A 27,432-nucleotide genomic window follows, 5' to 3' on the forward strand; every position below is an offset into this window, starting at 1 on the left:
TTGAAGAAAAAGAAACGGCTTGAATCTGCAGTAAAGTGGGAATAAATCATTGCTGCTGACCTGCCAAATCACAGGCGCGGTGCTAGACGAGGTTGCTTAACGAGATGGCGTCATTTGGTTATTCCTTGCAATGCCGCACGAGATCTTTCGACACAGACATCGGGCCACCGACATCGGCAGATTTCGGGGTCTAAAGCCCTCCACCTTCCCCAACTGAGCCTCGCTCAAACCTTCTTCTTCCCTTCCCCCACAGCCAAACTCACTACCTTACTGTAAACAAGGCTATAATATGCCACTGCGCAAGGAGCCACCAACACCACGCTCCGCTGCAGCAGCCTCTCGTCTCTCCTCCACCGCTTCCACATTCACCTCAGGGTTAGAACCATTGATTCCCCTCAAAGCGGGCCAAACATCGCTCCGGTCCCAATCTATACTTACTGAAAAGGAGTACGTTTCGGGACTATCAAGTATTATCAAACGAGATTTCTTTCCGGATCTGGATAGGCTGAAGGCGGAGAATGCATATTTGGCTGCTGTTGAGAGTGATGATCCGGGCAGGATACGGGAGGCGCTGGGTAGGTTGGTGCGGGTAGATGGTGGGGTGGGGGAGGGGAAGCGGAGGAGGATTGAGGGTACTCTGGGGAGGGGTGAAGGTGGAAGTGGACACAGGAGTGAATGGGATGATACACCGCTAATAGGTGCATTGAAAGGGGCGTTTGATCCCACGCCTGCCGCCTCAACTCCAGGGACAGCGTACGGAGATCAAGTGGAGGGAGAGGCAGGGGAAGAGGAGCTAGTATCTGGTATCACTCCCAACCTGGACTTATCGCTAGGAGCGTTTCAGGCGCAATACACATCCGAAGGCAACGCCAGCTTTTCTCAGCTTCTTGATCGCGATAACCAACGGCACAAACGCAAGTATGCACATTTGTTTGCTCGCGAAGAAGCATCCAATCAGCGGCGAAAGCAGATCACACAGACTGAACAGGAAGATGCAGAAAAGGGCAAACAGTTGGCGATAGAAGCCAACCCAGATCATACAAAGTTGCTAGAGCAGGGAAGAAAGGCAATGTTGATGTTCGAAAGCACCACCGGAGGAACACTGGGCGAGGGTAAAGAGAAGGAGAAGGAAAAGATAGTACTGGCAGAGAGGGAGAGGGATCCGATGGACGATCTAATCCTAGTTCCCGAGCCAAGGAAAGATGATCGCCCGGCACTTACAGGGCTTAACCGCTGGAAACACACCGCTAGAAACGCTCTGATGTTCGGTCCTGATGCAAATACCGACATTCTTCGTGCTTCTCTACAGCTCAAGGAAAGGGAGGAAGCGGAGAAGCCACAGACGAACTTTAGCGCTATTCGAACTCTCGATGAGTCGAACCCCATCTCTGGTAGGGAAGAGAGGGAGGGCAGTGAAGCGGGTTGGTCTCCCAGCAGTTCACGTGTTGATGCTGCAATTCAACGCGGACGGGGCAGAGCAGATTCGATCACATCTTCAGCAATGGACGGAATGGATACGCCCAAAGTTAACGGATATGGATTCATTACTCCTTATTCCACCCCCCAACACAGCTTGCAGGGTGAAGGGGAGGAAAAGATGCACCTCCGAATCTACAATGCTATCAAAGCGAAACGGCGTACCGATCCCTCTCCTTCCCTTACCATAAGTGGCGAGAGCGTTAGTGGAAGAGAATTCAAACTGCCCAACCCTACACGGCGCGAACAGCTGGCTGTGAAGCTAACGGCTTCTGCTTCACTCAAACCTTCTTCGGGGGGTTTGACGCCGTACGGAACACAGAAATACACCGGACTGTCCACGTTGAGGGCAAGAGCATTTGCCAGTCCGAGGACGAAGAAAGCGGGAGAACTAACGCCTGCCGCGAGAGCGTTGTTGGATAGAAGCACGCGTGGGTTGACGCCGAGTAACGGTGGTGGTGTGGGCGAGAGAGGTTGGACTCCTACTCCTCAACGTACTCAAAGGCGGATGCCTTGACCTGCATAGCACAGATTTGTCACTCTCAATATCTGCGGCACATCGCAACATGTACAATACATTGTCACCCATCAAACGCACGGTAAACTAATTTACACGAATTGTGGTGCCTGTGTTTCAAGGACCATTGGGACGAATGACTACCTTAACACCAGAAACGCCCTCCTTATTCCTCTTGAGTGCTTCCTCGACCTTCTCCAGACCTCCTTCAACAACTTCGGGTCTGTTCAGAACGATCTTTCCTTGAGCCACATATCCTTCTTCACCACCCAAATGAGCAGCCAAAGGCTCACTCACGTAGCGATACTCTGGGTGAGAGCCAAGACCGAGGATGCTAACAACGGTGACCTCTGGTTTGCCTTCTTCATCGGAAAGTTTGACTGCTTTTTCGTCAGCTGGCATGACCACGATCACTTTTCCACCCTGCAAGTGTTGGAGGATGCCAACGGCGAGGGATTGGGTTTGAGCGGAAGAGATAGTGTCGTATACCCATTCGACTTTGGAATCTTTGGGAAGGGAGGCGACGAATTTGTCTGCAGTGGTTGCTTCGCTGCGGTCCAATACTTCGGTTGCACCGAGGGATTTGAGGAAGTCAAAGTGCGAAGGGCTGGAGGAAGTAACGATGTGGTCGAAGCCAGAAAGTCTAGCCATTTGAATAGCGTACTGTCCCACACTAGAAGAACCACCCAGAATAACGGCGGTCTTTCCCTTTCCGATCTGATCACCGTTCTTGTCCCAAGGAGCAGCAAGTCCTAGACCAGACTTGTGGTATAGACCTGTGGCGACTGCCATACCGGCCACCCAGAAGGTGGATGCTTGTTCATCGTTTACTTTGCGAGGAGTCTTGGCTGCGAGTGCAGCAGGGACCTTGGTGTACTGCTGGTAAGTGCAGTGATCGTATTTTCCGAGAATACCTTGGAAAAAGACTCGTTCGCCGACAGAGTGAGATTTGACGGAAGATCCGACAGCTACAACTTCTCCAGCTGCATCAGAACCAAGGACAGCGGGGTATTCGGTGAGAAAGATTCGGTAGTCTCGCATCTTCCAGTCGACTGGGTTGATGGCCGTGGCTGTGATCTTGACTGCGATTTCATCAGCGGCGAGGGGAGAGAGGGAACGGTCGGTAATGGTGTGTTGTGCGCCGGGTTCTGGGACTACTGCGGCTTTGTGCGAGGTTGGGAGCGACATCTTTGGCATAAAGTCTTGAGATAATGTTTGAGTGTGTCTGTGGATATAGATGTCGGATGCTGGATTTTCTGATATCGGATGGAAGCCAAGGTTCAGGCTGCAGTACTTATAGTCGAGGGGTTTGGCAGAGTGGACCGAGCAATGAAGGCTATAGAAGGTCACTCTTTGCAGTGTTCTTCTTCTGTCACTTTTTCCAAGGGAAAAGCAGTCAGAAGAGTGGGCGTAGCAGCTCGATAAGGTGTTTCTGATTTTGGAATTTTCAAGCAATTTTCCAGATAAGGCGTCTGAGCCCAGCTTCAGCTAGAGACGGCTGATTTTTTTTTTTTTTTTTTTTTTTATTGCGTCATCTGGGCCGCTTCGACAGGTCTTCTTGAGAAACCCAAATTCTTCCAGCATTGCTGCAGCGCTGCCATGAGCTTTAGGGAGCTTTGAACTGCATCTCTTGTCAAGATTCATCGAGCTTCCGCTTATGGCCAAGTAAAGAATCGTCTTTGCTGCTCGGAGCCTGCCCTTCACGATTGGGGAACCGAAAGCATCTGAACATCTGGTCCAGACGAGCAACATGACATCTCTGAATCGTAACCGGCTCATTTAGCATTGGACAGCAAGCAGGCAGGTGCGCTGGTTTGGCTGCGGCAAGTTCGACGGCTGTTTCTCTACCATGGTCTACGTCGATGATGGGGCGTCTTAACCCCGAGAGCCGGTGGAACGGTGCAACTTGGGAAAGGGTGATCATCGGATTTTAAGCTGTGGCGCAACACGGCCTGTTTTAGATGAAGATACGTCAGAATTCCCAGGGTTTATCCGAGATGCCGACAGGGCAAAGCTGGTCAAAGCATACGCCGCTTATTCACGAGTTGACTCAGGCGCGTGAAACGCACCAAGGATGGCATGGCAACGGCTCAGGAGCTCTGCAGGAGAGACACTCGACTCACCTAAGGCTGCTCGACGTTCTCATAGATGATGTGAAGATATATATATTCATGTCTGTAGCTTTAGTTCACTTAAATACCTTAAGCATTACAGTTGCTTCACACCTGTGCGAAGGGAGCCTTGCTCGTGGCCCCGACGAAGTGGTGTTTCCACTTTTCAACTTCAACTGTTTTGTTTCCGGTTCTCAGTTCGATTTCGGCCCGTCTCTTGGCACAAACAAATTCAACTCTCTAAACTTCGAGTAGCACCGTTCTCTCTGAAGCATAGTTTAGTTACAAGAGCAAATGTGAATGTCCAAGCTACAGCCAATCATCTCTGTCATGTCAAGCTCGATGCGGTTTCGTTGAAGTCCTTCCATGCAGCTGCACCTGCAGCATAAGTCCGTCCGTCCATCCATCCATCCATGTTCATCTTTTCCGCGGCGATGACGCTGGTCCATCATCAAAGTGCACCAATTCCCCGATGCTGTCATACTCAAAGGTAGCTAAGCACCTTGTCTGGCGCTCTGCCTGCGCTTCCACTCCGCGTAAGCTCGTCGATATCCTAGAACAAGCAGAGAGATGAAAGCAATGATCTTGTCAGGACCTTGACTTTTGCTGGCAAAGATGCTTTCATGCTGTGATACCCACCTACTGCGTTGAGTCGTGGACCGTGGTCATTCGTAGCGCGGTGTGTGTTGAGGTCTGTAAGCGGGAGTCGGTCGAGGAAGAGATAAGAGGCGATTCAGGTTTGCAACGCAGATAGAATTGATCAAGGCAAGGTGGAAAGAAAGGTTAGTCCGTGACTTTGTGCGCTGTTGTGGCGTCGTCACGCATTGCAACGACCGTGGAGATCTGACTCACGATTCAGTGTTCCGTACGCCTTGTCGCACCCATCATAGTCGCATCGGTACTTGCGCTCCACTTCTTCCGACTTGCGTCGTCTTCGAATCCGTCGGAAGCCCTCGCTGTTACCATGTAAGCTATCTTGCCCGCTGCCACCACTGCCTTCTCCTGGGAAATTGCCTGAGAGTGCTTGCGTAGCAGAAGCAAATTGACCGTTTGGTGCTCTGTACCAGATCCGCTTCTTTGAGCCTATTGAACCTTCCTCGATGCGACCACCTGCAATCCTGCCAACTGTAATAATGCTGCTGCCCGCACCTGGAACTGAGCTTGACTGCCAATCCATATTCAACGTTTGCGAGTTTGCTTGCGCTCTGTTGCTCGTCTCCGTGTTCGGTGTCCAAGAAGCTGACAAGGGTTGTCCTAAGTCGACTCGCTCGGAACCAAGGCCTGCTTGTCGCTTGGTCGACCTCTCCTCGCTAGGGTCAGGGTTGTCCTCCAGCCATTTCGCCCCTGAACGACTTGGCCATGGGTCGTTCGAAGTCCATGTCAAGTCTGGTAACGATCGACTCGAGGCAAGCGAGCTTGAGCCACTTGTATTCGTCAAGCTCTCCGATCCATGCGTCATGGGACTCTGGAGATCTCTCCAATCGTGCCCCATGTCTGCGCTCACTTGGTATTCGGCGAAGCCCCACATTGGGTTGCGAGCGATTCCAGATCCGAAAGGTGGTGCAAGGCTTTCGTTCCCAGGGTTGGCCGGAGCCATCCCTGGATACGGCATGTGCCACAATCCGTCAGGCCGAAAACCTGGATCGGAACCTGCATCAAGCCAGCTCTGTGCGCCTGTAGCTGATGTCATGGAACCGCTGCCGGAATGAGGGAGCACCCCATGCGTGAAGAAGGTATGCATTGCGGGTGTCGATGACAAGTCCAGCGCCTTTACTCGCGCTGCTATACCTTGCGATCGGAGATCTTGACCTTCGTCTCGCGTCAGGTTGTGTGACAGCATTCCTTTGGGAAGCGCCACCAGACTCTCTTTAAAGTATGACTGCGGTTGAGCATGGCCGACTTGACCATCGCCTGCTGAGAGGGAGCAGACTGGCACGGGATACTCTTGCGTCGCATTTGGAAAGACGAAGCTTAGGAATCTGTGGTCGAAGATCGGTGATGAGCTCCTCGGAGGGTTTGGAGTCACAGGGATCGTCAAGATCGGCATATTCTGCGTTCGATTGCCGTCTGTATAGTCACAGTGAGATCGAGTGACCAGCACCAAAATCAGTAAGATGTTCATCGTAAAAATGCCGTGAGGGTGATAGGCTGACTTACAAGACCAAGTCTTTATAGAGGTCGAGTTTGGATCCCCGGTTTCGGGTCGATGACCAAGTTGACTGGTGAAGTACGACTTGAGATGCTTCTCGTTGGTCGTAGGCGATACTCTTAGGCTGTTGTGAGAGGTGCAGGGCTCAATGGACTCAGATGATTGGCTGAGTGTCAAGAGCGCCTGTGTGTTCGCCTCGCCAGCTGCTGGTCCACTTACTTCCTCGAGCGTCGATAGCCTTAGAGAAGGATCCGGTGGTGCCGAGCTGGATCGTACCGGCACTTCTCCAATCATGTCGCAACTAACTGCACTGTCGTCACCATCTGCATATGTTCCCGAAGTCCGATCCATCCTGAGGCCCTCGTTGATTGAACAAAATCGAGGAGACGGTGGGGAGAATGAGCCTAATCCGGACAGAATCTGCCTGGGATTGTTGTTTTCCCTGGTCCCGTGTTGAGAGGATGTGAGATTTGAGTAGCGACCAAAGCCCTTCTTATCCTTCTCCTCTTATTTCCTCTCCGCACGGGCTAGATGCTGAGTAGAGTAGAACCCTTTGTCAGCAGGGACTCTGGCTCCGTTCTGTAACGGACATGGGACTCGTCGTCGACACTCGTCGCACATTATCTGGCCAAAAAGCAAGTCAATTGATCGCTTCCGCTTCGGCGAAGAGTGTTCAGCGGTGTCTTTCCTCGTCACCGCGGAACGATGGAAAGCTGGCCAACGCAAGGACTACGCCCTGGGCCCCCTAGCGAATCTTGGCCGTCATCGCAGGAGAAGCGGTGGCTAGCTAGATCATGCGGAGGGTAAGACCACATTTGGCGCTGCCTGGACGGCGTAACTGATGTGAGCTCAATGCTATGCAGTGAGTAGTGTCTTGAGACTGCTGCTTGGGCTGAAAGGCGGAGTTCAGTGACATCATTAGCCATGGGCGTCGCAGACCACATGACAATGTGATCTCAGAAAGATATAAGTAGTCGTTATGGCGAACGCCAACGATTCCTCTCAGCTTGAGTCCTCTCTTTTTCTACCATCACGTCTAAAGTTTCCCGAGCCGCTCTCCTTGAAGATTGTCACCCCCACTCAAGAAGGAACGAAAAGGACGCCTTCCTGCTTGATGTCAATTGCGATCTAGCTGCTGGCTGCTCGAATGGTTCTGCCGGTGTATCCCCAGATTATCACAATCACGAACACCGTTTGATCACCTCGACGTTGGCAGAAGCTCGACATTGCCGGGCTTTGTTGTCTTCTAGGCTTTTGAAGTACGGGTACAGTATCGTTGCAACAGCGCCAAATCCATTCGACGTGGTCAGCGGTGTTGCTTTAGCCCCGACGACGCCATCGAGCCTGATCATGCTCGGCTATCTGTCACTGCATCGCAAGACACGGAGGTGGCAAAAGCACTTTACCCCATTTTTTCCACACCGCCGCACTCAGAGCCGTACCGCCATCGTGACACATGTTCTTGACGTCATTCCATCACTCTAGGTCACAATACAAGAGATTGATGCGCGGAAAAACTAGCAATTGCCGTAGGAGACGTAGATTCGACGACGATTTGGATAAGAAGGGGCGACAGCTTGGTACAGTGGGGTCAAATGAACGTTCAATCGACTAGTTGAGCTTCAACACCTTGCGCTTGGCATTCTTTCGCGGGGTGGTCTTGCTAGGACTGACGCTTGAAGCTCGCGACCCTCCTTGAGACCGGCGGCTCCGACGTGGTTGCTTGCCACTCTCAGCATCGTCGACGTTCGAGATAGTTTCAGCTGGGGTCGCTTCGGCTACGCTCGAAGAGTCTTCGGTAGCAGCCTGCTTTCGCTTCCTCGAACGGCGTCCACCTTGTCCGACTTCACCGCTGTCGGCCGGCTTTTCGGTCGCCTGCTCCTCATGCTGCTCGTCATCGATCTGCTCCAGCACTGCGCCCTCATCTTTGCGTGTGGACCTCGTTCGCAGAAAGCTACCTGCTCGATGATCGTCATTTTCTCCGTCCTCCGCTTCCTTCTTTGCCTCCTCGTTGGCTGGGTCAAATGCAGGTACCTCTTTGGATTTGCGTCCACGACGAGGACGTTTCGACTTGGGAGAAGCGGTTCCAGTTGCTCCTTCGACGGCGGCAGCGTCTTGGAGGCCCTGTTCTTCCTGAACTTGACTTTCGCTGGACACTTCGACGGACGAGGCTGCTCTCTTGCGACCACGGCCCTTCCTCGGCTTGGATTCTGCAGGTGGTTCGACATCCTCTTGATCGGCTTGCTTTTCATCATCTGCAAATGGCTCGAAGGTCGTGTCAGCAGTTGCTGCGCTCTTTCTTGCACGTCCGCGCTTCCTCTTTGGCGGGGATGGTGTGATGGATTCGTCGACTGCCGCCTCTCGAGTGTCTTCGGATTTCTCAGCGTCTTGTTCAGCATCTGGCAGGATCCGATCGCCTTCATCGTCTTCGCCAGCTGTAAGTTGCTCTTCCAGCGAAGTGATGGAAGCATCGCCAGGAGCACCAGCTGATGTATGTCTGTTTCGATACAGACTCTTCCTCTCGTCGTCAGGAAGATAATCGGCATCGGCATTAGTCGGGTCAGGGTGACGAGGAGACCGATGATGACTTGATGTAGAAGCAGCGCTGCCAGCTCTTCGGTGTCGCGAGCTCTGCCTAGTAGTGCGCAAGGGAGTTTCGGGATCCTTAATCTCGTCCTTGACTTCGTCTCCTGCCTCCATCTTGACTGGAGTAAATAGGCTCGATTGCTGCACGTCCGACTTCTGCTCCGCGTCCTCATCGTGACTGATATCCATCTTGTGCTCCTCCTTGACTTCAGCTTTTGGATCGTCAAAGGAGACTGCCTTGTGCTCCTCAGCGTCCTTCTCGAAGAGTGCCTTCTTGGGATCCGCCTTGTCATCGAAAGACGTCGTGAGGTCCAAGTCGATCTGATAGCCGTCCATGAGCAGCTTGGCTGCAGAGGAGTCAGGTTCTGCAAAGATACCTTCGCGCAGGATCTGGATACCGACGATTCGGCTGAGTTTCTGATGCACGTCGAGTGGCAGCAGATCCGGGTCAACATCCATCCAGTCATCCGACTCCTGTTCGGGTGCAACGCCCAAATCGCGAGCCTTTTCAGCGCGAGCATTCTCGTGGTTGATCGAGCAGCCAGGGACGATGAATGCTGGCATGCGCTCAATGTCGGTCAGCTCGAGTCGTCGGTAAAGGCAGTGAGAGCGGGTGGTAATGGTGTACTCAGCAGGCTCAATTTGCTTCGTAGAACGACTGATCGGCTGGCGAGTCTCCGCAGTACTGGAGCTCTCGGCTACAACTTCTGCTGGTGTTTCCGTCTCATCCTGCTTGTCGTCATCCTCTTCTTTCTCACTTGCCTGCCTCTCGCGAATAGGGAGCAAAGAGGGAAGAGAACGAAGAGGTGCAGTGAAACTGCTGGCGAAGTTTGAAGCAGCCTCGGTCATTTGCGCGAACAGATTTCTCTTGGTGGCTCCGTGCAGATGGCGATGGCCAAGTCGGTTGGCAAAGGGCGTGAAGCTCGAAGTCGAACGGCGATCCGAGGATGCTGGTGATGGCGGCACGCGGCCAGCAGAGACCAGAGCATGCAAGCTGCTTGACGACTGCGCTTCAGTGTCCTCGTTCTGCCTTGCTGGCTCGTTGAGGGTTGGCAATTCAGATGCGTTGGTGACGGGTTTGCTCTCAGGCTTGACATTGTCGTCCAAGCGTTCGACGACAGCTTCGCTGCCTTGTCGATCACGTCCTCGGCTTCCGTCTCCTTCAGCAGCCTCCTCAATCTCTTCAGCAGCCTCCCCTTTCTCCTCAGCAGTTTTTTCGTTCTCCTCAGCGAGTTCTTCTGTCTCCTCAGCAACTTCCTCTTCCTCTGGGTCAGAATCTCCGGCTTTTTTGACCTTGTTGGAGGTGCTCGATGATCCTGTCGGGTCTGCTTCGACGGGTTCTGGAACTGCCGTCGCATCATCCATAACTTGATCTTTAGCCTCCGGACCAACGCTGGGAGCTTTGCTGGTCGAGGGAGTGGCCTGTTTTTCGATGGAGCTGTCGCGATCAGCAAGATCGCCGCTCATGATGCCTTCGTCTTCCGGGACGACAGATGCGCTACGTGGCTGGGAGACTTCGTTCTGTACTGCCTTCTGAAGCGCCTGGTTTGCAACGTCAGGCAGTTTTGCAGCAGTGTTTTGAACACTCTCTGCATCGATGACAATGTTGTCGGTTTCGCCGATTGGAGCGCTGGGTGCAGCGAGCTCGGTGTTCGCAGGGACGTCATGTGCAGAAGCGCTATCTTCACGAGCTTTTTCGATGGCAATGTCTTCGTTTGTAGCCTCATCTTCGCTGTTGTCCTCGACGTCTGCTTCCAACACATCGGTGCTCTCGACGCGCTCCAGGACCGGCTTATCGGGATCGACAGGTGCATCACTAATGATGGCATCATCCGCAGTTAGCGGCGAAGGAGCTGCTGCCGGGCTTTCGGTCGATGTTTCCTCTACCTTAGCGACAGTGGCGTGAGCATCTGGCTCTGCTTCGCCAACAACAGGTTTGTGATCGTCCTTGACGGTCGGTGCAGAATCCTCAGGTAACTCGGTCTCCCGCTCAACGGCGGCCCGCGCTTTCTCCTCTTGCTCCTGCGCTGTTTCCGTTTCTGCTTCTTCTCGCTGATTGATGGCTTGATCGGGCTGCGGTGATGGCTGCTGCATGGTTGCGTCGGCATCACCGTCCTTGATTTCATCGTGTTGCGTGTGCTGCTCTGCTGGCTCAGATTGCAACAATGGTTCAACATTGGCGTCGCTCTGCGAGCTTGGTTCGTTGGCGTCCGTTGATGCGTCTTGACGCGTGAAGGCGTCAAAGATGTCCGCCTCCGTCTGAGATGCGGTTCGCTCAAGATGAAAGGATTCGGCCCCGATCGCAGTGGAGGCTGTGGCAGTAGCGTCGGAAGCCGGGGACTTAGCAAAGCTTGCAAGTATCTCTGGATCGATCGATCCCATCGTAGGATCCGAGCGACCGTTGGACGCTTTCTCTTCGCCATTCGCATTGGAACCAGCATCCTGCATGCCGGCAAGAAGCTGAGAAACCTTGACGAAGCCCGTTGTCGGCTGCGAGCCATGCATTGCGCGGTATGCAGAGTCGACCGCTGCGCTTTGCGGCAGATCTGCATCGCGGGAGTCTTCATCGTCCCGCTGATCTGCCTCGATTTCGGACCAGCATAGGTCTTCGTCTAGCTCCTCAGGCTCGACTTCGCTGTCAGGCATTGCGTCGCCCTGATCGTCGGCAGTGGCTGTGGGCTGTGGCTGCTCGAGGCTTGCGGCAAAGGTATCGCTTTGCGGCTGTTGCTCCGTGATATTATCAGTCCCGGCGCTTGCGACAACTTTTGCGTCTCCCTGATCGTCGGCAGTGGCTGTGGGCTGTGGCTGCTCGAGGCTTGCGGCAAAGGTATCGCTTTGCGGCTGTTGCTCCGTGATATTATCAGTCCCGGCGCTTGCGACAACTTTTGCGCCCAGATCACGGGAAACGGAAGCGCTCTGGGCTTGGATTTGCCTGATAAACTCCTGATTTGCATCGATACCCTCTTCGCCGCTCTGCTCGCCTGCCTCACTCTCTCCCGCTTCATCGTTCTCGTCCTCTTCCTGGTCGTCGTCCGCCTGATCTAGACCCTGTCGTTGCCGCTGTGGCTCGAAAGCTTGCTGGCCAGGGACGTCAGCACGGTCTCGTGGAGTATGTTTTTGCTCGCTCTCACAGCCATCTGCCGAGTCCTCGTCGAGCTCATCTTGCAGGTCATCTTCCATCTCTTCATCGTCGTCTCTTACATCTCCTCGCTGTCCTTGTTGGTCCGAGTCGTCTTCGCCTTCGTCGTCAGAGTCGGAAAGGACGATGGGTTCATCAGCTTCACCAGTGGGACCTTCGAAGAGGAGATCGCGGGTGCTCATTCCACCAACACCGTCGCGGTACTGATTCGAACCTCGTGATGCAGTGTAGTCGTGCTCAACTTGGTCTTTTATCTCATCTTCCTCGTCGTTATCGTCGGCATCAGTCTCTGAGTCCTGATCGTCGGATGCATCTTGCACCTTCTCATCTTCGCTGATGCGACTCTCGCGCACTTCCTCTTCAGATTCTGCTACAACGCTGCTGCCCTGTGCGTCGATGGCGTCGTCCGAACGAGCAGGTATGATCTTGAAGACACCATCAACGATGGCGATCTGGTCCATAGGATGCGGTGCTGCACGCTGAGAAGTTGCCAATTGTTCTTGTGTTCTGTTGCGGGCAGATGCATGGTGCTGCTGACCCGTCTCGGCATCAGACTCTGACTCGGAATTATCCGACTTGCTAGATGCCTGACTGGAGGCTCTGTCGGAAGCACCTTGCGCATGAACTTCCTCGTTATCATCACTGTCTGCTTGCGACGACTCATCTGAGGCCGAGGCAGGCGCGTCAGCATCCAGCACCTCGATAACGGGCTTCTTGGCTGGCTGAGCAGGAGGAGCTTGGGAGAGGTCGAGCATACTTCTTCTGTTTTGAGATGGACCGGCTTCGTTCTGGTCATCGAGTGGAGCCATCTTGGCACGCTGTTGAAGGATAGCTTCGATGTTGAGGGTGCCGTCCGAGCCTTTGTTGGCTTCAAACAGGGACGAAGGGCCAGGAGAGGCTGAACCACCAGGAATAGGCTCAGCAGTGGCAAGCAAGTCTGCAAAGCCGGGCTCTGCGTCATTGCCGTCTTCGGACTGCAAGCCACCGCTGCGCATGAGCTCTTGGAGAGATTTGGCAGCAAGCATGCTTCGCTCAACTGCTGGATGGACAGGACCTTCGGCTGCATGCTGCGCTTCTCCTTCGCCATCGTGTGCGTACGTATCGCTGTTTTGATGGTCTCCTTCCAAGCGTTTCAAGAGCCCTTGGCGAGAGCGCTCGAGATCTGCGCGACGACGCTCAAAGTCGTCTTGAGCATGTTGGACCCACTGAATGGCCGAGTCAGGGTCTTTAGGTCGCGTTGATGCCGAAGTGCTTGTTGCAGTCATGTCTGCACTGGTATCGAGATCGATGGAGAAGGAAGATGAGCTCTGAGTGAGTCCGAGCCTCTGTTGCAAGTCTCTAAATTCTTTACTGGGCCGAGGGAGGCGTACGCGATGTCGAGGGAGAAGATCGAAATGAGCTTGTGAAGAGGATGAAGATGGGGAGCCAGCAAACGAGTCATGAGCTGAGACTGGTGGCGGTGGAATTGGACTTTGCAGAGCGTTTCCGATGCGCGAGCTCAGGTCGACGACCCAGGCTACCTCGTTGAAGCAGTCATATGCTGAGGGAGAGATTTGAGCAAGTCGCGAAGCCGCCGTACTCGAGACACCATGTGCAGCGCGAGGCTTGCCATTCAAAGAGGCGATCGGTGCTGAAGTGGACGCGGAGCCATTCTGTGGAGTAAGAGTCGAAGTCTTTGGGACGGAGCGGGAAGGAGTAGAAGATGATGCTTTGGCGATGCTATCGTCGACCGCAGAAGAAGGAACGTAGTAAGGACGCTGCTGAGCGCGTTGTGATCGCCCATACGGGCTATCAACAGGGGCCATGTCTGCAGATCGACCGGCGGGATAGGAAGGAGGCTCCTCCTACTTGTGCTGGATGGGAAGGTGCACCGATATCGAAGTTGTCCAACTTTCAGTTCATGTCGAGCTCTCTATGTAGTTGCGTGAAAAGTAGCCAGCTTTCAAAAGGCGTGTGGCTGTCGTCTAACAGATGGCTTGGCCTCGCCTGCGCTTCGTTCAGGTTTGCTAAGGGTCAAAGGAGTGTTTGAAAGAGTGACTTGATGGGAAGGGACGTGATGTATGGTTTGATGATGGTCGGGATGACTGTGGTACGAAGGACTGATTTCGACCTTGAGAATTTCAAGCCCACTTTTGAGACTGTGATTGCGCCGTGAAGCATTGAGAAGCTTTCTGCGCATCAGCCAGAGAGACAGACACTCACAACTGATGACCGTGTTCCGCATTTTGTCAAAGCCCTGTGAAGAGTGGAGGATGCAACGCGAGAAAATACAGACAGCAGACGGTGTTGAAGATTACGATCCAGTGCGACGCTAAAGGATGATGCAGAGCCGATCTGATCAGAGATCAGGCAGAGCCAATCCAGTTAGATGACTGATCTAATTAGAGATTGAGCCAAGCCAATCTCACCAGAGATTGGGTGCAACACAGTCCCACTCATTGCCATGGTAGATCATTAAGTAGGAGTACTTCCACCTTTGGCAGTTGCCATGCTAATGTATATACAGCACACATGTAAACTGTCCCATAATTTTACATGTCACCATACATCACTCTAATGCTCAATAGCTATAATTTGTATTGCCACACTGTCTGATATCATCTGAAAGCCCTGCTTCTTCTCTCCAAGACTGTGTAATTGATATTGACATTGACTAAAAAAATTGTGCTATGAAGAAGAGCCAAATTTTTTATTATTGTGGGACAGTTTATGGAGTGCTCCTCGACAACACCTTAGTACTTTGTATTCCCTCCTTTGGCCTTCAGAACCACCTTGATGCAGTCTGGCATGCTCTCTATTAGCATTCTACATGTCTCTGGAGTGATTGCTTTCCATTCAGCTTCACACCTCTTGAGCAGTTCATCCCTGGACTTTGCAATTGTACTACACTGTGAAAGTTGCATTTTGAGATGGTGCCAGAGGTGTTCAATTGGGTTTAAGTCTGGTGACTGTGCTGGCCATTGCATAACCTTAATGCTATTACTTTCCAACCATGTTATTGTCTTCTTTGACATGTGTTTCGGGTCATTGTCTTGCTGAAATGTGATGTCAGTGTATGCATGCTGAAGCCACAAATCTGAGATTGTTTTTAAAAGCTTGTCATTCAAGATATCAATGTATTGGTCTGAATTCATTGAACCCAGCACCAAGTGCATACCTCCCACCCCTTCCCATGTCATACAGCCCCAGATCATGATGGAGCTGCTGCTGAACTTGACCATTGGCCTGACAAGCTTGCTGTTGAAGCCAGCATTCTTAATCCAACAGAACTGCTTACCATCTGGTCCAAAGAAGTTGATCTTTGTCTCATCAGACCATACCACATTCTTCCAATCCTCAACAGTCATGTCCTTGTGCTCATTAGCAAATTTGAAATGGGCTTTGCAATGTCTCTTGAGTAGCTTCGGTTTTTTCACTAACCTTCGTGCTTTGTAATGACAGTTGTCACAGGGTCGGCTGGCCAGCGCAAGAGAGTGTGCCAATTGATCAAGCAGCAGTCATGGTAATGTTGCGTAATGGAGCAGTATATGAAGGGTGCACAGAAGATCAACATATGAAGGGTGTGCCAGATTGATCAGAGCCAAAAACCATTGGGGATCAATGAGATTAATCGGGTTGGCAGTGCATATGAATTATGAGATTGATCAAACTCCAGGAATCCAGATCAATCTCATGGGATTGGTTGGGATTGGTTGGATCAGCATGCCTCAACTAGTTGGCCAATATGAGCAAGTACTCGGAGCTGTGCCAATGTGACCACATGACCAAGGGGTTGGGTCACAAGTTTCAACAAGTGACTAAAGGGGTTTCACAAGACAAGTCAAGACAGAACTGTGCTGATGTGACCACATGACCAAGGGGTTTGGTCATGAGGTTCAACAAGTGGCTTAAGGGATTCACAAGATAAAGTCGAGAGGGAGCTGTGTCAAACGGGGGGCATCACACATCATCAGGCAGAAGGAGAGCATGAAGGCAAGAGGGCAGTGTTGCATAACCCTTATGCCATGCAAATGGTAGGAGTGCAGTATCAATGGGATTGATGCCAGCAGGACAAGACAGTGCCAAACAGGGTGTCAGCGGTCGCGCGCCTGAAACCTGAGATCAGTAGTAGTATCAGTACTATCACTGATTCCATCGAGTTATGCAACAGCACTAATGGTATTATGATTCCTAGTGAAATATGCGACAGAACTGTCTCTGCCACTTTTCTCGTTGGAATCTGTAGTTGTATTGATGTTATGACAGACTTTGACTGACCACTGTGGACACTCCGTCCAGAGGTAGCTCAGCACGATCAAACTACGATACGACTCTAAGTGAACTTGATGTTGACACCAATGGTCTGGTGTGAGTATGGATTGATGACGCCGACATGAGTGTCCAGTGTGTTGACTAATGCTTGAAGTGATCCCTGGACCGCAGTGGATGACTGCCTTCGGTTCTATCGATATCCAGACTGCTGGTTTTGCTAGAACCGCCTTCGGATGTCAGGAAACGGTGATACAACACATGCGCTTCGATGAGGAGCAATCTATTGATTGCAACTTATGCTGACTGAAAACTAATGAGTACTTATGTTTCTAAAGTATTGACTAGTTGTATGGTGAGTAGAGTGGATGAGGATCCACTCAACCACTAGTGACAAGAAGGTATGGCTTTATACCTCTTCACAGTGGCACCAGTGCCACTGCTCCTGCTCTCTCTCCAGAGAGTACCTTCTGTGTCGAGTACTTCACAGGAGTCTTCAATGAGACCCCTCCTCCTCATTGCATTGTCCCATCTGCCTTTCCTGAGCTGTGCCGACTCCATCGACACTGCCCCTCCTCCTTCTGTCCTCTTCGCCAGTTTCTCTTACACAGCTCTCCTTCCTTCGACCAGCAATGGTCCCCTATCTTGTGTGCCCCTGAGTGGTAACCAGCTGCATGCTCCTGAGCTCAGTCCCCCTCTTGGCAGTGCTTGGTTCCACTCCCCCCACAGAAGCTCGTGGTATGCCTGTACCTATCGCTGATCTCTGCGGAATCTGTGATAGGATCTCTCCTATTACTGATTCTGGCGGAATCTGTGATAGGATCTCTCCTATTACTGATTCTGGCGGAATCTGCCATACCCCTTCTCATATCACTGGTCTCGGTGTGATCCATAGTACCATCTTCCCTCGAGCCAATCCTGGGCTCGTAGTACTATCCTCCTTCCTGCCAATCTCGATGAGATCTGTCATAGAGTCAGTACTATTACCAATCTCAGTGAATTCTGCTTCAAATCCCACGATCTGCCTGATCCCTTGATTCCTGCGCTCCCTTCATATGAGCTTGACAGATCCTCTAGCTTCTGCGCATCCCCCCCGTGACACAGGGGACAAAAGGCCCCTCAAGAGGAGCAGGATAGGTGTTGAGGGAAACACCAACCGGATGCATAAATACTCTCATTCTACCATAGCATATGAGTGGATCCCTGTCAGGGGTCTCGCGCCTGAAACCCAGGTCGGTCTGTCGAGATACTTGGTGACTATCAAACTGTGTGACAGCTATTGTCTTGGTATCTGTCTCGGTGAGCTAGTCATTCAGTGACTATCAAGTTGCGCAGTGACAGCAGGTGGCGTTCATTGTATATACTATTGTAGGTTTCGGCTGACCTCTGTGGACACTCCATTCAGGGGTAGCTCGGCATGATCAATATCAATGCATAGGTTCTGTTGACACCAAGGTCTGGTGTGAATGTTGATGATGATGAGGTTGATGGTGTTGGTGATAAGGTTGGTGGTGTCAACATGAGTGTCCAGTGTGTTGACTGATGCTTGAGGTGATCCCTGGACCACAGTGGACTACTGCCTTCAGTTCTATCTATATCCAGACTGCTAACCTGCTATGGGGCACCTTCGGATGTCAGGTAGTGGTGATACAACACACACACTACGATGAGGAGCAACCTTGATAGATTGCTGCTATGCTGACTGAAAACTAATGAGTACTTATGTTTCTAAAGTATTGACTAGTTGTATGGTGAGTGTAGAGTGGATGAGGATCCACTCGACCTTTGATGATGAGAAAGCATGGTTATATACCTCTTCACAGCATCGCCAGCGATGCTGCTCCTGCTCTCTCTCCAGAGAGTACCTTCTTCATTGAGTACTGCTCAGGGGCCTCTCCTGCTTGCTTGAGGAGTCGACACAGCTCCTCCTCCTTGCTATCCTGCTGCTTGTTTGGCACCCTTGTGCCTCCTGAGTGGTGTCGACTCCTTCGACACTGCTCCTCCTCCTCATGACCTGGTGTCGACTCCTTCAACTCTTGTCTCTCAAGCCCCTGAGTGGTAACCATCTGCATGCTCCTTGGGCTTGGTCCTCTTCGTGGCTGTGCCTGCTCCTTGAGCTTGGTCCTCCTTGTGGCTGTGCCTGGCCCTCCTCGCATATGGCTCAGTCCTCCTTTGCATGTGAGTCTGTAGGAGTCCATGGTCTCCATGGAGACTGCACTACAACCATGCTCTCTACTGGTATCGACTAGATCTTCGATACCTGTGCTCCTTCCATATGAACCAGTGACCCTCCTGCTTCTTGAGCATCTAGGCCCATGACACTACCCCCCTCTTAAGAGCCGAGCTCCGTCGAGGCATGCTCTGGTCTGGTTCATGCTGACTCCTCCTCCTCCTCCTCCTCCTCCTCGACAACATCGCCAACATCATCCTTCCTCCTTCTCTCAACGTCATCCTCCTTCCTCTTCCTCTCTCTACTCCTCCTGTTCTCTCCTCCTTTCTCTACTTTGTCTACTCGCTCATCCCCCCTCCGACACCTCATACTCCTGGATGAGGTTGGGACAGTTGAGGTTCTCTACTGGTTCCCATGAAGCAGCTTCTTCTGAGTACCCGCTCCATAACACTTTGTACTCTGTCATCCCATTGTGTGAATGCTTGTTGATGAGTGCGTTGACTTCGAAATTGAGGTCCTCATCTGGAAGTGATGGTATGATGTGCTGTTCAGCTTGTTGAGGAAGAGAACTTGTTCTTGCTGGCTCAAGCATGGAGACATGGAACACATCGTGCACCCTCAGGTTTGCTGGCAATGTGATTTGATAAGCTCAGCATCCTACCTGTTCCTGAACTGGGTAGGGTCCTGCAAACCAGGTATCTAACTTGGGTGTGGGTCTCCTTGTCTTCCAGTTCCATCAGTTGATATAGACCATATCACCCACCTTGAACTCAATGTCCTTGTGCTTCCTGTAATACTGGTCTACTGATCTACATTGTGCCTCTCTGATCTGCTCCTGGAGGTACTTGCAACGCTCCTTTCCATCCATGAGGTACTCAAAGCGACCTGGATCATTGACTCCTAGTCGTTGAGGGATGTCAGGATGAGCTTTGGGGTTCCATCCATAGCATGCAAAGAATGGTGAGACACCAATGCTGTTGTGGACCGTGTTGTTGTATACAAAGGCTGCAGTGTCCAGCAGGTTGGCCCAGTCATTCTGCTCATAGTTGCAGTACATCCTTAGGTACTGCTTGATGACTTGATTGACCCTTTCTGTCTGACCATCAGTTTGAGGATGGTAGGCCATGCTAAGTGAGTGCTTCACACCCATTTGTTCTGCAAATGCCTTCCATGCTCCTGATATGAACTGCCTGCCTCAGTCTGAGACCATGTGATCTGGGTATCCGAAAAGTCTAACCATGTGTCCATATAGCAACACTGCAGTCTGTTTGGCCATGACTGTCTTATGGGTTGGAGCTAGTATGGCAAACTTGGTTAACCTGTCAACAATGACTAAGATAGAGTCATAGGTCTTGGAGTCATACTTCTTTGATGGTGGTAGTCCTTTGATGAAGTCGAGAGATATGGAGCCCCAGGGCCTGTCTGGTGTTGCTAGTGGCTGTAGCAAACCATATGGACAGTGTCGAGGAGCTTTGTATCTAGCACATACAGGACAACTTGCTACATAGTCTGCAATCCAAGCTGTCATGTTTGGCCACCAGTAATGTCGTTGGGCTGCCTTGATGGTAGCATCTCTTCCCATGTGTCCAGCAGTGATGCCATCATGGCATTGAGTCATCACCATGAATCACAGGTGCTCTACAGAGAGAGACTGTCCATCTACCTCTTTGGCACTCCTTGAGTGTCAGTTGTTGGTCCTCCCTGGCATGATCACTTTGGGGATAACCAACCTTCCTCCACTATACCATAGGTTGTCCTTGACCTCAAAGGGCTTCTTTGCATGTATCTCCTGTAGCTCTTGGTCTAAGGGCTGGAAGATCTTGACCAGGTCTCTGAGACCTTTTGATGCTATGGACTCCATCGAGTTCATAGGGGCCACTAGGATCAAGTCATGGTCTGCTGTCTCTTTGAACACTCGAGGAGGCAGTAGTTGCCTCACATTGTGATCCTGCTCTTCACCAGCTGGTTGCATGTCTGTCCTTCTGGTGAGAGCATCGGGTTCACCACCTTTGTCTCCTGGTCGATACTGCAATATGAAGTCGAAGTCTGCTAGTAGTATTGCCCATCGAGCCTGTTGGCCTGTGATGCATCTCTGTGACTTGAAGTACTTGAGAGCTTCATGGTCAGTGAGGATGACCAGTTGACTTGGTAGTCCAGCTAGCATGTGTCGCCACTGAGTAAGGCAAGCGACCACAGCTAGGAGCTCCTTGTCATGGATCTCATAGTTCTTCTCAGCAGAGGACATCTTCCTAGAGTAGAAGGCCACTGGATGCCATCGTCCTTCATGCTCCTGCTTGAGTACTCCTGCTATAGCAAAGTCACTTGCATCGGTCTCCAACCTTGTTGGAAGGTGGTAGTCAAAGTGCTGAAGCACTCCTGCAGATGTGAAGGCCTGGATGAGCTTGTGGAAGGCCTGTTGGGCCTCCTCTGGTAGCTCAAACTTCTTGAACCATTCTATAGGCTTTACCAGTGATGTCAAGGGCTTGGCTATGTGAGCAAAGTGGGCTATGAACCTTTGATAGAAGTTGGCAAAACCCAGGAACCTTTGGATGTCATGGATTGACTCTGGCATTGGCCACTCCTTGACAGTGTGCACCTTTTCTGGGTCCATCTCTATGCCCATCGGCTTGATGATGTACCCCAGGAACTCAACTGTCTTGGTGTGGAACTCACACTTCGACAGCTTAGCAAAGAGCCTGTTGCTTCTTAAGCGAGTGAGGACCTCAGTGACATGCTTCACATGTGCCTCTTCAGTGTCACTGAAGCTCAGGAAGTCATCTAGGTATACTACCACATATACCCCAATGATGTCTCGGAAGATGTCATTGATGAATGACTGGAAGTGAGCTGGAGCATTGGCTAGGCCAAAGGGCATCACTAGGTACTCATAGAGTCCCAACTGAGTGCCAAAAGCTGTCTTCCATTCATCTCCTTTAGCAATCTGGATGAGGTTGTATGCTGCTCTAAGGTCTAGCTTGGTATAGATCCTTGCCTTCCTGGGTAGGAACAGCTGCTCCTCAATGAGGGGCAATGGTGCCCTGTTCTTGACAGTGATCTCGTTGAGACCTCTGTAGTCCACACAGAGTCTGAGACCTCCATCCTTCTTTGGTATGAAGAGCACTGGTGATCGTGCCAGGCTCTTCGATGGTCTTATGAACCCCTTCTCGAGGTTCTCATCCAAGTACCTCCTCAACTCAGACATCTCCTTGGGTCCCTTAAGGTATAGGGGCCCTTGAGGTGGCTTACCTCCTTCTATCAACTCGAGGTGGAGATCATGCTTGGTATGATGGGGCAGCTTGTCTGCTTCCACCTCATCGAACACATCTCACAGGTGTTGGTATGGCTTTGGTATGTCTGCAGCCATCACCACCTTGTCTACCTCCACCTCCATCTCTACTCCTTTGTCTGCGCCTGTAGGTACAAAACCAAAGGCCAGGAGTGATGATGGTGGCTCCTCCAACAGCATGAACCCTATGGGTCCATCTTCCAGAGCTGCTTGTAGTATGCACTCTGCTGAGACAAACTCGTTTCCATGAAGGGTCGGTCTCCTCATGGTTAGGTCCCCTGTGTCAGGGGTCTTGCGCCTGAAACCCAGGTCGGTCTGTCGAGATACTCGGTGACTATCAAACTGTGCGACAGCTATTGTCTTGGTATTGGTGACTATCAAGTTGTGCAGTGACAGCAGGTGGTGTTCGTTGTATATACTGTCGTAGGTTTCAGCTGACCTCTGTGGACACTCCGTTCAGGGGTAGCTCGGCACGATCAATATCAATGCTTCGGTTATGATGACACCAAGGTCTGGTGTGAGTGTTGATGATGATGACATTGATGACGTTGGTGATAAGGTTGGTGAGTGTTGATGATGATGAGGTTGATGACGTTGGTGATAAGGTTGGTGGTGTCAACACGAGTGTCCAGTGTGTTGACTTTGACACTTGAAGTGATCCCCAGACTGCAGTGGACTACTGCCTTCGGTTCTATCTATATCCAGACCGCTAACCTGCTATGGGCGCCTATGGACATCAGGGAGTGGTGATACAACACACACACTACGATGAGGAGCAACCTTGATGGATTGCTGCTATGCTGACTGTAACTAATGAGTACTTGTGTTTCTAAAGTATTGACTAGTTGTATGGTGAATAGAGTGGATGAGGATCCACTCAACCTATGATGATGAGAAAGCATGGTTATATACCTCTTCACAGCATTGCCAGCGATGCTGCCCCTGCTCTCTCTCCAGAGAGTACCTTCTTCATCGAGTACTGCTCAGGGGCCTCTCCTGCTTGGCACCCCTGTGCCTCTTGAGTGGTGTCGACTCCTTTGACACTGCTCCTCCTCCTCATGACCTGGTGTCGACTCCTTCGACACTGCTCCTCCTCCTCATGACCTGGTGTCGACTCCTTCGACACTGCTCCTCCTCCTCATGACCTGGTGTCGACTCCTTCGACACTGCTCCTCCTCCTCAGGACCTGCCTGCTAGTGTCCTATACACTGCTCCTTCTCCTTTGACTGGTGACAGTTCCTTTGACTCTTGTCTCTTGAGCCCCTGAGTGGTAACCATCTGAGCTTGGTCCTCTTTGTGGCTGTGCCTGCTCCTTGAGCTTGGTCCTCCTCGCAGCTGTGCCTGGCCCTCCTCACATGTGGCTCATGTCCTCCTTTGCATGTGAGTCCATAGGAGTCCACAGTCTCCATGGAGACTGCACTACGACCATGCTCTCTACTGATCTCGACTAGATCTTCGATACCTGTGCTCCTTCCATATGAACCAGTGACCCTCCTGCTTCTTGAGCATCCAGGCCCATGACACCCACCAAGTTACATTGCAAGTTTCATTGTAGTCAAAAGCCCACAAGGTCAGGAATGGAGTGGTGTCACTATTTGGGAGCATGCTCCATAAACTGTCCCACAATAATAAAAAATTTGGCTCTTCTTCATAGCACATTTTTTTAGTCAATGTCAATATCAATTACACAGTCTTGGAGAGAAGAAGCAGGGCTTTCAGATGATATCAGACAGTGTGGCAATACAAATTATAGCTATTGAGCATTAGAGTGATGTATGGTGACATGTAAAATTATGGGACAGTTTATGTGCATGCTGTATATCAAGCCGAGAGCACTAGGCTCCTGCCACATTCCTTCAGTCAAATGAGTATATTTGTTTCTGTCTATAACTAGCAGTGACATCGTACTTAGACTCTCCCCGATCGCCAGTATCGGGACCCAAACTTCAACAGATGGCAGTAGTGTGTGCGATGAGCGGCAAGAGCGAGGGGTCCAGATTCACTTTTTGGCTTCAGTCACACTTTAGCAGATGATTCAGGATCATCGGTAGATCTGAAAGTCAGTTGTGCCCGATGAACTATTGTCAAGAGGAGCATGGCGCACAATTGGCGTAGCCGACAGCCAGCCTCCTTGTGTTGCTGCTGTCAGAAAGCTATCCAGCGGAATTTCAGCCTGACCTCGAGTCTCTTCAAAAGGCGATATATGTGTGAGAAGCGCACGGCTCTGTGGCTGAGACCCTGGCGAGTTGGATGGGAGGGAACAAGGGATGAGACGAGATCGTTTACAGATCAGATCAGATCAGCTTGAAAGACGACCCATTCGCTCCGTGTGCCGTGCCTGGCCCGAGCTGTCAAGCTTGCCTCCCTCTCACCTGAAAGAAGCCTTGCAATCTCTCTCTCTCTCTGCGATCGCATTCAGTCGTCTGTCTTTGCGTCCAGGTGCTTCTTCTCAGTTCGGCTTCTAGATTCAGGCTCAGAGAACACGAAGATAGAAAGAGGGCGGGCAGCTGCCGAGATGCAAAATCGGAGAGCGAGCGAAAATGTGCTACTGCGTGGTCGTTTCAGTTGAAGATTGAAGCTGCATGGCACCGCCTCATAGAGCTACTTGCTAGCTCTTATCACACAGGTGTATGGTAACTGCAATGCTTAAGATTTCCTATGAACTAGGGTTACAGGACTCCTTGTATATATGCCTTTGTTCCTTCCATGAGAAAGTCTGTCTTCACCCCACTAACTGAGGGTATTGCATGTTGTCTCAGCATTGTCTTCTTTTAGCTTTGGTGTTTTCTCCTTGGACATTTTCCTGATTGGTTGCCACATGTTGGCCATGCATGCATATCCCTCAGTCTATCAGTGATTTGGCTTTCTCACATATTGGTTATTCCGGCGTAACTTCAACTGTTTCTTCCCCCACTGCGCTGGCTCATACAGTTGTGTGCATGCGGAGGTTCAGCCAAGCAAACCCTTCTCAACCCAGTGAAGCATCAACCAATTTCCAACGAGCGCACGCCCCGCCTCTGCACTTACCATCCGAACACACACACACGCGCGCACGCACACACACTATCCGCGCCCTTGTCTCGCTCGTCTCTCAGCCCTCCTCTTAGCAAGATTTCGGGTAGGCCGTCACCTGTCAAGCTTAGAAAAGTATTTCCGACGAGACTCTCTTGAAACCCTTTCTTCACCCACACGGCACTTCAAAGAGATGAATGATGTGAGATGGGCCACTTTCGGTCCATCCGCACCGTGTGACTAACTTACTGTTTAGGCCTAAATTCACAAAAGAAATTCCTGCTGCTGATTTTCAACTCACTTGGCTGTTCTTAGAAATTAGAGTCTGCTTCTACGGCTGCTGTAGCGAGCAGGTCTGTGCTCTCTTTTTGCTTTTTTCTTATTATTTTTTTTTCTCTTCAATTCTGTCTCCACATCTCGAATTGCCGTGTGTTGCCTCATTCCTGCCTGTCAGCCGCCCTCTCTTTTTCTCTCTGCTAAATTCTGATTTTCCTTCTTCCCTTTTTCTCAGGTCTGACAAGCGGCCTTCTACTGGGCTGGCGCAGCAGCTGACAATCCAATTTGGTCAACTTAGCCCCACTCTCCAGTCTCGTCTGTCTCTCCCTTTGGCTGGCTGTAAGGCGGGATGGCTGGCTGCCCCTTGCTTGAACTGAACGTGTCGCATTTTTGCTCACCCTTTCACTTTGAGTGTCCTCAGCCCTCCTGCCTCGCCCTCTCTCTCTCTCTCTCTCTCTCTCTCTCTCTTTTCTGTCGCCTCTGCCCGCCCGCTGATCTTCGTCTCTGTGTGTCTGTCTGTCTTGCCCCTCTTCTTTTCTTTTGGCTCTGTTCCGCGCTTTGGAACTTCGGATCGACACTCGACGACGCTTTCGAGGCCCCTGCCTCCATCCTTCCCCTTTCTCATCTTTTCTTTCAACTTCATCACGAGACCAACCTTGTCGGATCTCCACCATCCTCGTCTCGTCTCGATCCACCGATCGCTCCCACCTCGCGCTCGTCACATCCTGGTCGACGTGACGTTTCCCGACCATCACTACTTTTCACCTCAACCTAAACCTCGACTCGACCTTGGATCCGTGCAGACGCGCCAACCCTAGCATTTTCTATTCCTTTTGAACACACACGACTGATCACACAGGAGCTTCATCATTCTCGATAACTTTTTACCATCCACATACAGCAGTTCGGTCCATTTGCTGGCCCCAGTTCGACCACCATCCGTGTGCACACGCTCTCAACAGTCGGTTGAATCATCCCTCTTAACTCTGCATCCACCGCGCGACTGCTTGGCATCCAATCACGCGGCAATCCACTTGCATAGCCTCCAACCCGAACTACCGTCTTTTGCGGCTCTCATCCACGTACAGCCGTTCAACGTTCGTCGCATCAGTCCGACCTTCTTCTAGCCTACCACTAACCCCATATCTAAGTACCCTTGCATCCCTAGCCCCGACCACTTCTCCACCATGTCAGTACCAGGAGCCGACTTGCAGGAGCGCATCGCCGCCGCACGACGCGAGGCCGACGGTCTCAAAGAAAAGATCCGTGCCAAGAAGGATCAGATGGCAGATACCAGCCTTCGCGCCATGGCCAACGACATTGAGCCATTGCCAAGAATCGTCATGAAACCACGAAGAACACTCAAAGGTCATCTTGCCAAGATCTACGCCATGCACTGGGCCAACGACAAGCGTCACCTCGTCTCTGCTTCTCAAGATGGCAAGCTCATCGTTTGGGATGCTTACACCACGAACAAGGTTCACGCCATTCCACTCCGTTCGTCATGGGTAATGACTTGTGCCTATGCACCTTCGGGTAACTGGGTCGCTTGTGGTGGTCTCGACAATATCTGCAGCATCTACTCTCTTCGCGGTCGCGATCCCAACAACATCAAGGTCGGTAGGGAGCTTTCGGCACACACTGGTTACCTCAGTTGCTGTCGCTTCCTCAATGATCAGCAGATTCTCACCTCTTCGGGCGACATGAGCTGTATTCTGTGGGACATTGGTTCGGGTACACGCATCACCGAGTTCAACGACCACACTGGTGACGTTATGAGCATCTCGCTCAGTCCCAACCCCAACGTCTTCGTTTCGGGTGCTTGTGATGCCATGGCCAAGGTTTGGGATATTCGATCTGGTAAAGCCGTCCAGACCTTTGCTGGTCACGAGAGCGATATCAATGCTGTTCAGTTCTTCCCTAACGGTGATGCATTCGCTACTGGTTCCGACGACGCTTCGTGCCGTCTGTTCGACCTTCGTGCTGATCGCGAACTCAACACATACACCCATGACAACATTCTCTGCGGTATCACTTCCGTTGGATTCTCCGTCTCGGGTCGTATCTTGTTCGCTGGGTACGACGACTACACTTGCAACGTTTGGGATACGCTGAAGGGCGAGCGTGTCGGTGTGCTTGCTGCGCACGAGAATCGTGTTTCCTGTCTGGGTGTAAGCACGGATGGTATGGCTCTTTGCACAGGCAGTTGGGATTCTCGTCTCCTTGTTTGGGCCTAAGCTCTCGCAGGCAAAGGTCTTGTCCATTCCATTCACTGCACACATCAGTCGACATCGAGACTGGTCTATACCCCTCCTTCTCCTCACCTTCGCTCCGAGTCAGCATCGAATCAAAACGTCAGCTGCCTCGTCCATCGTCACCCCCACAAAGCATATCTCTTAGCATCTTTCCACCCTTCACCTCACAAGATAGCTTCACTCTTTATACTGGAGCACCTTCAATAC

General features: G+C 51.5%; 7 protein-coding genes across 7 annotated transcripts; 2 read left to right on the plus strand and 5 right to left on the minus strand.

The window, feature by feature from the left end:
• Window positions 1-289: 289 nt before the first annotated feature.
• Window positions 290-1,993, plus strand: UHO2_00615 (uncharacterized protein; the record flags this gene model as incomplete). Its single annotated transcript, XM_041557235.1, has 1 exon — window positions 290-1,993. The coding sequence occupies one exon, from the start codon at window positions 290-292 to the stop codon at window positions 1,991-1,993; it is 1,704 nt and encodes a 567-aa protein (XP_041413169.1).
• A 117-nt stretch (window positions 1,994-2,110) lies between these two features.
• Window positions 2,111-3,181, minus strand: UHO2_00616 (uncharacterized protein; the record flags this gene model as incomplete). Its single annotated transcript, XM_041557236.1, has 1 exon — window positions 2,111-3,181. One exon carries the CDS (start codon window positions 3,179-3,181, stop codon window positions 2,111-2,113), a length of 1,071 nt encoding a protein of 356 aa, XP_041413170.1.
• A 1,407-nt stretch (window positions 3,182-4,588) lies between these two features.
• On the minus strand, window positions 4,589-6,604 carry UHO2_00617 (uncharacterized protein; the record flags this gene model as incomplete). The annotated part of the gene is made up of 5 exons (XM_041557237.1): window positions 4,589-4,657; window positions 4,748-4,797; window positions 4,957-6,083; window positions 6,262-6,377; window positions 6,473-6,604. 5 exons carry the CDS (start codon window positions 6,602-6,604, stop codon window positions 4,589-4,591), a joined length of 1,494 nt encoding a protein of 497 aa, XP_041413171.1.
• Window positions 6,605-7,864: 1,260 nt separating this feature from the next.
• On the minus strand, window positions 7,865-13,783 carry UHO2_00618 (uncharacterized protein; the record flags this gene model as incomplete). Its single annotated transcript, XM_041557238.1, has 1 exon — window positions 7,865-13,783. One exon carries the CDS (start codon window positions 13,781-13,783, stop codon window positions 7,865-7,867), a length of 5,919 nt encoding a protein of 1,972 aa, XP_041413172.1.
• Window positions 13,784-14,710: 927 nt separating this feature from the next.
• On the minus strand, window positions 14,711-15,325 carry UHO2_00619 (putative transposase; the record flags this gene model as incomplete). Its single annotated transcript, XM_041557239.1, has 1 exon — window positions 14,711-15,325. The coding sequence occupies one exon, from the start codon at window positions 15,323-15,325 to the stop codon at window positions 14,711-14,713; it is 615 nt and encodes a 204-aa protein (XP_041413173.1).
• Window positions 15,326-18,742: 3,417 nt separating this feature from the next.
• Window positions 18,743-21,949, minus strand: UHO2_00620 (uncharacterized protein; the record flags this gene model as incomplete). The annotated part of the gene is made up of 6 exons (XM_041557240.1): window positions 18,743-19,013; window positions 19,058-19,080; window positions 19,160-19,582; window positions 19,634-19,970; window positions 20,127-21,706; window positions 21,776-21,949. 6 exons carry the CDS (start codon window positions 21,947-21,949, stop codon window positions 18,743-18,745), a joined length of 2,808 nt encoding a protein of 935 aa, XP_041413174.1.
• A 4,208-nt stretch (window positions 21,950-26,157) lies between these two features.
• Window positions 26,158-27,207, plus strand: UHO2_00621 (putative G-protein beta subunit Bpp1; the record flags this gene model as incomplete). The annotated part of the gene is made up of 1 exon (XM_041557241.1): window positions 26,158-27,207. One exon carries the CDS (start codon window positions 26,158-26,160, stop codon window positions 27,205-27,207), a length of 1,050 nt encoding a protein of 349 aa, XP_041413175.1.
• Window positions 27,208-27,432: the final 225 nt, after the last annotated feature.

The sequence above is a fragment of the Ustilago hordei genome, assembly GCF_900519145.1.
Source record: "Ustilago hordei strain Uho2 genome assembly, contig: UHO2_contig_01, whole genome shotgun sequence".
Classification (NCBI taxonomy): Eukaryota; Fungi; Basidiomycota; class Ustilaginomycetes; order Ustilaginales; family Ustilaginaceae; genus Ustilago; species Ustilago hordei.